This window comes from Tarenaya hassleriana, unplaced genomic scaffold (genome assembly GCF_000463585.1).
Source record: "Tarenaya hassleriana unplaced genomic scaffold, ASM46358v1 Cleome9, whole genome shotgun sequence".
NCBI classification, from domain to species: domain Eukaryota; kingdom Viridiplantae; phylum Streptophyta; class Magnoliopsida; order Brassicales; family Cleomaceae; genus Tarenaya; species Tarenaya hassleriana.
The window spans coordinates 1119795-1131351 of record NW_010971389.1 but is presented as its reverse complement, the minus strand read 5'-3'; the positions used below and the strand labels follow the sequence as shown (position 1 = coordinate 1131351).

General features: G+C 36.1%; 1 protein-coding gene across 1 annotated transcript; it reads right to left on the bottom strand.

Annotated features, from left to right (window-relative positions):
• Positions 1–4038: 4038 nt before the first annotated feature.
• On the bottom strand, positions 4039–11248 carry LOC104803706 (LRR receptor-like serine/threonine-protein kinase ERECTA). The gene is made up of 27 exons (XM_010527725.2): positions 10641–11248; positions 10091–10229; positions 9898–9969; positions 9688–9759; positions 9521–9592; positions 9362–9433; positions 9204–9275; positions 9037–9108; positions 8860–8931; positions 8702–8770; positions 8534–8605; positions 8366–8437; positions 8122–8193; positions 7975–8046; positions 7817–7888; positions 7629–7700; positions 7429–7500; positions 7275–7346; positions 7117–7188; positions 6952–7023; positions 6495–6563; positions 6340–6411; positions 6161–6234; positions 5925–6053; positions 5495–5842; positions 4995–5365; positions 4039–4587 (listed from the first exon to the last, which is right to left on the bottom strand). The coding sequence occupies exons 1-27, from the start codon at positions 10741–10743 to the stop codon at positions 4237–4239; spliced, it is 2949 nt and encodes a 982-aa protein (XP_010526027.1). The 5' UTR covers positions 10744–11248; the 3' UTR covers positions 4039–4236.
• Between the last annotated feature and the right edge of the window lie 309 nt (positions 11249–11557).

The window sequence follows — 11557 nt, the reverse complement described above, 5'->3', positions numbered from 1 at the left end:
GAACTCACAATTTTTTAATTCAACCCAATTCGACCATTGCGGAAAATTCTCCACTGAGGTAATCATAGCCGTAGCATGCGCTCATTTCGAGTGAGTTTTCTTTTTTTGACGAGTCCAAAATTATTTCGTTCAACTCGACTCACTTTAGATCATAAACCAAACGATATGGTTTGCAAATTAAATAAATGACTAAAAATAAAATTTAAATATGAAAAAATTATTTAAAAATATTATAAATATAAGAAAATAAATAAAAAACTAAACGAAACAACTCATACCTATTAGAAACACAATTTTAATATAGATCTAAGTTTGAATGGTCTAGTGTTAGAAGAACATGGAAAATATACTCTTATCCCGATTTCAAATCTAAGTATGGAGAGGGAATCACATAGATTTTTTCGATTCTCTAAGAGATATAATTGGATCAAAAATTCAGTGAACTTCCAAATATTGTAATATTAGTGTTTATAAGGGATAATAGTATTTATGAACCATAAATTATTGTTCTTTATGAAATTTAGTATTAATTTTTTTATTGTTATGTTCAAATTTTCAAACACCGTTGTATTAATATCTAATCTGCTAAACAAAATTTTAATCTTAAATTAGTTTTTTCATATTTCTTTCGCATGTGATTTATGTCACACTTCTTGAACTATCCACACGATAACGTATTTTTTAGCGTGATATGTATAATTTAGGCAATTGGGTAAAAACTGAAAAAAAAGGCATTTAATTTTTCTTTCCAAGTTATAATTTTGTATTTAAAAATACCACACGTAATAATATCTCATTTCACAGGCGTCACGAAATTTTAAAAGTATTATCATTTATGCAGTACAATAATTCTTTTTTTTTTTGTTTAATTTGGGTATATTAATAAAAAAAGGTGGTAAAATAATTCTTGAATCGTCGTTTCATACAGAAATCATCCACCAAATCATATTTTCCGACGTAATCAGCGAGGAGAAATAAACTTACCGGCGAGGTTGAGCGGCCTCCGGAGTGGCCGTGACGGCGACAAGAACGGCGGAGAAGAAACCTCGTTACCGGAGATTTAATGTAATTAATTTTTTTTTCAACATTTGTGTTAATTTTTTTAAATCTTTTTAAAATATTTTATTACGATTGTTATTTCGTTAAATTAAAAATGACGTGAGAAGAAATTTGTTGACGGCGTCTTCGATGAGCATCACGGAAATGTAAACCATATTTTGACAAATAAAATTATTGTTTTTCTAAATACTATATCGCTATTGTTATTTCGTTAGAACACAAAAAAAGTAATACTTAACAAACATATATATGGATATATTTTGATTTTTTTTAATAAAATGTTTAAATATTTTCGTGAAAATAAATGCATACATTTAACAAATTTATCTTCTTGTTTCGTACTTATATCTTGCTAGACAAAAAAAAAACTATGAAATACGTGAGGACATTCTACAAGTTTATTATCAAAAATACATTTTGTTCAAAATACTACAACCTATATCTTTACCTAATAAAAACTATCTACTTCATCCACTACCTTTATAATTACGAACTTCTCATATTATATATATATACAGTGGCGGATCCAGAAATTTTTTTCAACGGGGGCAACAAATATAAATATGATATAAAATATAAAAAACTAATAAAAATATATTATCAGAAAAATATTTTTCATTATATAGCTAAATTCTCCGATCTTTCATTTTTTTAAATCTATTCCTAACAACTTCATTTATAATTATCTCAAACATATTTTTTTCGTTTCATCTCTGCCGGATTTTAAATTTGAACTGTAGACCAGTGGCGGATCCAGAAATTTTTTTCAACGGGGGCAACAAATATAAATATGATATAAAATATAAAAAACTAATAAAAATATATTATCAGAAAAATATTTTTCATTATATAGCTAAATTCTCCGATCTTTCATTTTTTTAAATCTATCCCTAACAACTTCATTTATAATTATCTCAAACATATTTTTTTCAATAAAACAAATTAGAAAATCACTCAAAGGCTGATCACCAATCCGATTACGCAAAGTTATTTTAACATGACTAAAAACTGTCATATAAATGAGCAATTTTGAATTTATTCCGTTAAATAGATCATTAAATTTTGGACACTGTAAATTTTTTTGAGAAATTTCTCAATAGATTTCTCTGTTAAATCAATTATGAGATTTGTATAAAAACAAATTTATTAATATGATAGATATTTAGAAATAAATGAATAAAAGATAAAAAAAATATTTAAAATAAAATCCAGAATACTTATATATTTTTGTTGGTTTTAGTTTTTTGGATTTAATTATTATTGGATTTTTATTTTTTTATTTGATAAAAAATTAAACAGAATTAATTTGGAGTTGGTAAAGAATATAAAAAAATGAAGGAGAATGTAAAATTGGTAGAAAAAAAAATTGAAAAAAAAAAGATTTAGGGTTAAAAAAATGAGGGGGCACCATTTCATTTTTAATGGGGGCATTGTTATAATTTAATTAAAACTATAAGTAATATTTCTTTTTTTTAAAATGTGAATGGGGGCATGTGCCCCCACTTATGTGCAAGTAGATCCGCCCATGTATATATATATATATATATATTACTCTCCCGTGATAAAATAATTCAGATATATGATACAATTACATTTTTACTATATTTTCATATAGTTCATCCCATAGTTTTTGTGCAATTTTAGACGTTATAGCTCGCTCATATTTGGCTCGTATATTGTTTCGTTTTGTTCTTTAATGATTTTTAGGTATAAATAAATATTTTGGCACCAAATGGACGAAACAAAGGGTGTGGAGCTGAACTGAGCCGGACAGACGACTTGAAGTGTTTCACGATCGTCCAGAAAGAATTTTGGACGAACCACGATTCAACTGACCAGAAATCGATCTGCCAAGATTCGGTCCGAGTGCTCAGAAATCGACCAGGCTGAGTTCAAGTGTCCGGAACTCGACCAAGTTCAAACCGAATGTTCAAAACTCGGTTGGATCTGCCCAACAATCAACCGACTATCAAAAAATCGGTCAATTACTCATCTGAGTGTCTATAATTTGACCGATTGCTGGACGAAAAAAAAAAAGAATATAAGTCACGGGAACGCATATAAATAGAAGATGCGACAATTTTTACACTTTTTTTTCAATCCGATGATCCACACAAAAACTCATGACCACCATTTTGCATAGTTTTCATTCATTTTCGTATCAGGTGAAAATAGATCTATAATTCTAGAGATTGGTGCTGGTTTTGATGTCGTAGGATAAGCCAAAAATATGACGTTTGTAATTGATATTGATTCCTTTATATAAATACACTATTTTTTCAGTTATATAATTTATATGAACGAAGCTATCAATCTCTCGATTCAATAGTTTAATATTAAATATAAACGTTATCAACATTTCTAAATAATTATTCATCTCTCGATGCGATAATTAATTTATTTACAGAATTAGTTTCAAATTATAGTGTCATATCTCTACAAATTAAAACTATATATTCATTCACTCAAATGACTAACAAAAAAAATATATCAAATATAACTTGGTTGAGTCTTTGTACACGCTTTTTTTTTCTTTATTCCTCTTAAATTTTTATGATACAGGAGAACATTAGATCCGGAGACAAATAAAATAAATGATTCTCAAATTTGTAATAGATATTTGAAAAAATATTAAGAATAGATTAAATTATTATTCTATATTATTTATAATAAATTAAATTTTAATTTGAGTATTTAATGGATAAAATAAAGTTTTTAAAGTAGATAAGAGATGGTGGACAGAGTTTCATAGAATATAATGAAGTTTTTTAAGTAGATAAGGGATTAAATCTTAATATTAAAAAACCTATGTAGTTGTGAAATTGTTTTTCCATAGTCTGCTCACCTAAGCTTATTAATAATCAGATTTTTAAATAAAATTATTACACATATGCAATGTCAATATAGCCTTTATCTCAACATTTAAAAGAAACTATTTGATAATGAAAATTTGTCGAGTATATTTTTAAAATGGTCGAATAAGAAATACTGATCCCTTTATGTTTCTAATTTCAGAGGAATTTACTCGACACAACAAACTACTGAAAATACTAATTTAATAAATACATACACATATCCACAAATTTCTAAACAACCAACCAGCATAACATGAAATTACACAAATATCCCTACCTAACAAAAAACGACATCGTTTCTACCCTCCCCAAACAAACGCTTTCACTCGCTGTTTTGAGAGATCACTTCACCAAACCTCAAGAAGAGCTGGGCATCAGAAGCACTCATGGAAGGGCAGTTGAGAGAGTGAGGAGCCTTGAGGTTAGCATACTCATCGACGTAGCATGAACCAGGTTGCGTGGTCGAGGCCACGGCGACTGGGACCGAGGTGGGCGCAAGGCTCCCGAGGACCCGAGTCACCTGGTGCATGGTTGGCCGCTCTCCCGGTTGCCTTTTCGTGCAAAGAAGAGCGAGCTGGAACACTTTCTTCACCTCCCCGAGGTCCTTGCATGTCGTCGTGATCTCGGGATCCGCCATTTCCATCACCGCATTGTTCCCCGTCTTCGACATTATCTGATCATGTGATCAAATACAGTTTCAAGAATGCATACTGAAAACAAGGTCCAAAAGTTAGGTGGGCATGGGGTTTCCCGAATCCACGGGTACCCGATATTCGGGAACTCGAGCCATGATGCCGAGTACAGGTTTCATCAGCCAATAAATAGTGCAGGGCCTATCCGAAGGAGTGGGGGAGAACGAGGCCCGATGGGCAAGATTTTAGGTTTTCTTTTCGCGATTTGGCGAAACCTAACCTGACCCGGTTTTGATTACCCAAGCACTCGTCATACCTCGTCGGTACCCGACCTCCACGAGTCCGAAACTCAATGGAGCAAGACTGAGGTCGGGTATGTCAGAAAACTCAGGTACCCAGCCTATCCCCATCCCTAATTCAGACAGTTTACAGAGACAGAACGACATACCAGATGATGGAGATTAGACTCGTTTTCGACGGCTTTCCTTCCGGTTAACAGCTCGAGCAGCACAATGCCATAGCTGTATACGTCAGACTTCTCGGTGAGACGAGAAGTTCGAGCATACTCTGGGTCAATATACCCGATCGTTCCCATTATGTAAGTCGAGGTGTGTGACTTGGAAATGCATAGGCTTTTCGCAATCCCAAAATCTGTCAAATGAGCCTCGAAATCTTTGTCGAGAAGAATGTTGGATGACTTCACGTCCCTATGGATAATCCGAGGACTACAATCGTGGTGCAGATACGCCAGCCCTTGCGCTGCACCATAAGCTATCTTCAGCCGGGTTTCCCAGTCAAGCCTCTTCTTCTTCGTCGATCCTTTTCAAAAAATGCAGAAAACCAGATCTTATCATATGGAAGAAACGTTTATTTACCACGTAAAGATCTGAACGTTCTGCAAATTTATGTGCAAAGAACCGTAAAATTTCAAGAACGATGGAGACTTACCGTGAAGGAGATCCCATAGGCTGCCATTCTCCATGTAGTCATAAAAGAGAAGATTGCCTGAGGGAGAAAGCGAAAAGCCTTGTAAGCTCACAAGATTCCTGTGCTTGATGCTTCCGAGGGTACCGAGCTCTGTCTCAAACTCTTTCAGCGATTGTGGGTAGTGAGAGTAAAGTCTTTTGATGGCAACCGGTTTGCAGTTCTTCAGAACACACTTGTAAACTGTGCTCGAGGCTCCATACCCGATAATATATTTCTCGCTGAGATTTTCCGTCATTCTCATAATGTCCTCGTAAACATGAAGCGCCAGATTCATGTTAAGGATCACCAGCTTTGGGTTCGAGTAAGTAACTGACGGAAAAACAGCATTCAGTATCAGTTTACGAGATTCTATCGGAACAAGGAATGTTTGAAGGGAATACAGAAAGTAAACCTGGTTTGCTGAACGATCCCTCGAGGAAAGGAGGAGGATTTTGTGGTCGACAAGTCACCACAAGAACCATGAGAAGGATCACGAGTACCGCAACAGCAATCCCGAGAATCGCTGCTTTCGAGATCGGAACTGCATGCAAATATATCATTTAGATTCCACAGGGAAAAGAAAAAGAAAGAAACGAAGTGGATTGTCTATGACAATTTAGGTTTCAGTCATAGAAGAGCGATAATAACCTCGAACTGTCGGCCGAGACACACGGCAAGGCGAGTTTAACCAGTTACCGCAAAGGCCCGGGTTGCCTATGAAGCTTTTTAAAAGAGAAAATGATTCAAGGATAAGACATCAAAACCTCGTAAAAGATCCTCTCAGGGAAAAACCAGGAAATGAAAATCCTCGTAAGGTTTGCTCTAACCTGTCGGGAGAAAATCTCGAGAAGTTATTGCTCTTCGGAATATTGCCAACTAGGTGGTTGTAAGATACATCCCTACATTTATCAGGCAATGATGCAGGGTCAGATTCTGAGCCCGAGAATCTTTAACCAAAACAATAAAGGATTCCGGGACTTACAGAACAGTTAAACTGAGGCAATTGATTAACGGATCGATATTACCCGTCAAATTATTATGTTCGAGTCTCCTGCATTTTTGAAGAACCGTTATTCATAAGATAGCAGATATTGTACAGGCATTCTTGGTAAACGATGAACAGAAGCGTTCATATTTGTATAATTTGGATTTGGACCCAATAGCAGATATTGTACAGGCATTCTTGGTAAAACGATGAACAGAAGCGTTCATATTTGTATAATTCGGATTTGGACCCAATTTTTCAGTTCAGTCTTTTCGAAAAAGATGGCATACTCAATTCATCATTGATGCAACAGAAGTTATATAATGACTTTCAGAGAATCACATGAGCTATAAGACAGAGTCCATCTTTCAAGAAACACAACTGGAAAGACAAGTTCTGTCTAAAAAACCCGAGCAATTATCAGTGTTTCCAATGCTGTAAAAAGGAAACTTACAGCAAGAACATGTTCTGCAGTTGGCTCAGTTCTTCAGGAATCGTACCCGAGAGATCATTATTCGAGAGATCTCTACAAGCAAAACAAAAAAGACAGATCACAAACTCAGACCGGCGACAAGAAATTTTTGTTAATTCTTACAAAGCAACGGAAGAGACTACTTACATCTCCATAATACTTCTTAGATTCCCAAACTCGGGGGGAACAACACCTGTTATATGGTTTCTGCTCAAGTTCCTATAACAGTATAGTAAATTTATTCAACAAATTTCAAATCTTTATTGAAGAAAGCACAAGCAAACTCGAGTTTCATGAAAGCTTACATCTTTAGAAGATGCTCCAAATCACCGAGGGAAGAGGGTATGATGCCGCTTATCTTGTTGTTGGATAAATCCCTTTGAATATCGGCGAAATCATTTAACCATAACACAGATACATATATAAAGATACATGCATCACTGAATAAGAAGTACTTACAATTTGTCCAAGTTGCCGATATGAGATAAATCAACCGGTATTGGTCCTCTGATATTGTTGTTAGATAGATTCCTGGACATTCACAATAGAAGAGTCAAGGCAGAACAAAAGCAAAAGAGGGCAAAGTATAAAGAATGATAACAAAGACTACATAGAACCGTTTGGAAGTAATTCTATAGAAAGAGACATCTTTTACTTACAGGTAAGTCATGCTCTCCAGTTTCTGAAATCCTCGGGGAATAGTTCCATTCAACTTGTTCCCGTGAACGTTTCTACAGTTCCGTTAATGGAATTCGCAAACCACAATGGCGTAATAACCATCGTAAGACTTTACACTATAGAGTTCAAAGTACAAGAATGGAGAAAACGAAAAAGAGAATATACTTACAAGCTGATTAGATTGGTGCATGAGCTAAGATTGTCGGGTATAGGTCCTTCTAAATCATTATTGGCTAGATTCCTACAATAAAAACTACCATGTCAGCATCTCTTTTAAATCATAAAACGATGGAAAACTCAGTGCAAGGCAAGTGGGGAGACACATACAGATCGAACAAATCTGTCAGCTGCCCGAGCTCTGGAGGAATACGTCCGGAAAGATGATTATCATTCAGCTCCCTGCAAACATTTTGGGGAGAATGAAACAATATGGGAAAGAATATACAGTGGAAATGAGTGATCGGGCCAGCATACAGGTAATGAAGCTTCGTCATGTTCCCAAGCTCGGGTGGAATTGAACCTGTCAGCTTGTTGCTGTGCAAGTATCTGCAGACAAAAGTATAACATAACCACTAATATTTTACAAGGTGGCCGGTCCATCAATATCACAGACTATTTAAAACCGAGGAATCAACGTTACAGTTATGATACTTCCACATAGTGAAGCAGCAAATGTAGCAGCAAAACCATTGGCAATACTACGAAGGAAAATACTTACAGTTTCTCGGTGTAAGTTAGATTTCCAAGAATTGGAGGGATAGGTCCACTCAACAAGTTGCTGCTTAAATCTCTGAATCAATTTTTTTTAAAAAAACAATCATTTAAATTCATGGAAATGTCAAAATTTTTCAGATTCTTTAAGTTTTGTTGACTAAAATGCTCTTACAGCACAGCAAGAGCTTGCATGAGGCCAAACACATAAGGAATCTTCCCAGAGAGCTGATTGCCTTGCAATGATCTGAAAGATGATCGAAAAATTCCTTATGAAATAAAAAACGACTTTCTATTCGACGAAGCAAAAGATCTATAAAAGATCGAGACAGGAAGGACTAACAATGTGGCTACTTGCAGGAATCCGATATTGAAAGGGATCTCACCAGTTAGCTGGTTATAGGACAAGTCCCTATAATTCCAGAAACGAGTAAACCCACGGGATAAAAACCGTAAAACTCGAGAGAAATTCCAAGAAAAGAAAGCAAGAGAGGTACTTACAAGACCTGAAAGGAAGTGCAATTGCCAATATTATCAGGTATACTGCCGGTCAAGCTGTTGTTTTTCACATCACTGATCAAATTCAGAAAAGAAAAAAAAAGCCATAGAGCTCAAATAAGATTTTAACTTTTTCAAATCATACTTTCCTGATAGAAGCATACAGTTGCAGCTACTTACAAGAACCATAAACCAGTCAGTTGACACATATCCGGAGAGAGACTGCCAACCAAGTTATTTCCCCGCAAGCCACTGCCGATTGGAAGAAAGGACGGAATTATCACCCGACAAAGGCATCATATGGAAGAGAAAAGAGCTGGATCTTCGGATAAATCACTCGAACTTACAGAAACTGCAGAACTTCATTCCAGTATATGAGTCTGGGTATCTCACCACTGAGTTTATTCTGCGCAAGGTCCCTGGAATTGTCACAGCCAACCATAGTTTTACTCTTAGAGAGCATCTGAATCGGATAATAGAAGAGCTGTAGGGAAGAATAACATACAAATTCTTCAAGTTAGGGATCTGAGACAATGTAGAAGGGATCGGTCCTATCAATTGGTTGTTCTTCAAATATCTGGCAACATATTCAAGCCCTTCAAAACTTTAAGTTTCAATATACACAAGCAAAAAACTTAAACTCCGATGAAAATTACAAACTCACAGTGCCTCCAGCTGTTTCAACTTCGATATAGAAAACGGAATGTCTCCGCTTAATTCGTTAAACGACAAGTCCCTGAAACCTCGACATAATCAATCATCTAAAAAGACGAAACAGGCAAATGCATTTCTCCAGAAATGTAGCAGATTTGGGCAAAGTTCAAGCCTTACAACATCTGCAGAGAAGAACAGTCACCAATCTCATCAGGGATTTGACCTGACAAGCGATTTCCTCGAAGATCACTGCGTTAGAGAACCGAAAAACTATAATCAGCATTGAGTCATGGTTGACACAAGGATCTTATCCAAACTCTTCAAAAAACGATGCGAAAAAGAGACTTTTTCTGGGAAAATCTGCTACAGTGATAGGAGAAACCGTACATGGAAACCAAGCTCTTGAGATCTCCAATGGCGGGAGAAATTTCTCCATCAAGGCTCAAACCTGACAAATTACTACAACATAAAAAGAAGACTCAACACGCAAAACTTGGAAAGAAAACTACAAATCAAAACTTTTCCAACGAAATCGTCTGAAGAACAAAAAAAATCACTCAGAGACAGGAAGTGAACTTACAGGGCAACCACATTGAAGGTGACATTGTCACAAGTCACACCTCTCCAAACACAACAGTCTGAAGAAGATGAATCTGTCCAATCATACAGAACATTGTTCACATCTTTGAATGACTTCTTGATCTCCAACAACGTTGCTCCTTTTATTACATATTGTACATACATGCAACAGGAATGGAAACAGAATCGTCAGTTCTAGGAGAAAAAAAAACCATTCAACTCCAAACAGAAAAACTTAAACCCTAACGTTGAAGGGCTTTTTTGGGCCGGAAAAGAGAGAAAATCCTGACATTGGGGAAATGAAAAGTACCCAGATCGAATTTTCACCGGGAACGGTTGAAAATTTCAAGATCATGAACAAAGACCAAAGCTTTACCAATAACCCAAGACAGGCATTCGCAGCAGTCAAATGGCTTTATATCTGATATCTTTAAGAGACGAAAATTTCCCAGTTTCTCAGAATTTCAGCTTCTGTTTTCCTTGATCTCTTTCAAAGTTTCCCGGGAAACAAACAGAAAAACCAGAAACCATGCACCACCAACATCACTCACCGTCGTCTGAACTGACGGTCCCAAAGCTCAAACAGACGAGAAAACCCAGAAGAACAACTTCTCCACAGAGCGCCATAGACGAGGCCTTCCCAAGCACAACCATTCCCCAGAAACACCGCAAACAAAACGACAGCGTTTTGCCAGCCAATACGGAGCTAAATCCTCATGAAGAAGAAGCAACCGAGGAGGAGGAGGAGGAGGAGGAAGAAAAGGAGGTTTTACTTAAGAGAAGGGTATGTAATACCGACATTGAATTCTATGGTTCAGACAGAGACCATCCATTATTTTCTCTTCTTTTGCATTTTTACTTTCACCCGAAAAGTCTCAATTTTCAGGGATTTTTATCGTTCCATCACATCTCTCTGGCGATATAAACAGTGTTTCTTGAGTGCCCAGAAGACAGAAGCCTCAGAGGCTGAGATAGAGATGGAAAGAGAGAGAAACACATAAATGTGTAGAGAGAAAATGTACAACTGTAGGGACGGTTCACGAAGCGAGGAAGAGAGAGAGAGAGAGTGATGAAGAAGAATTATTTGGAGGATAAAGTTAAAAACCCATCATCTTTTTTTCTCTCTGGCAGAGTTTCTGAAACTTTGCAGTAGAGAGAGAAAGAGAGAGACGTAGTAGTGCAGCGTTGTTGTTTCAGATTCTCTCTCCTCTCTCTCTCTCTCTCTTTTAAGAGGACAGCTCTCTCTCTCTCTAAAAGGGTAAAACGGTCAAAGTGAGGAAATTTGCCATGGCAGTGAAATAAGAGTCGCTTTCCTTGCAAATTGCGAAGCCTCTGAAATTTTTCTGCGCAGAGGGAAAAGGCCGTTTGACAGAAGACCCATATCATATCAATACTACACATTTCCTTGGTAGTTTCGTAAATATCTCCCCCCTCGTAAAACCCTTTTATTACCACTTTGCCACTAGAG

Coding starts and splice junctions, on each gene's coding strand:
- LOC104803706 (XM_010527725.2), bottom strand. CDS start 10,743: ATGGTTGTGCTTGGGAAGGCCTCGTCTATGGCGCTCTGTGGAGAAGTT. Junction 9,276..9,361: donor ATCCCTAACTTGAAGAATTT/GTATGTTATTCT, acceptor TGACAATTCCAG/GGACCTTGCGCAGAATAAAC. Junction 7,701..7,816: donor TGCACCAATCTAATCAGCTT/GTAAGTATATTC, acceptor ACGGAACTGTAG/AAACGTTCACGGGAACAAGT.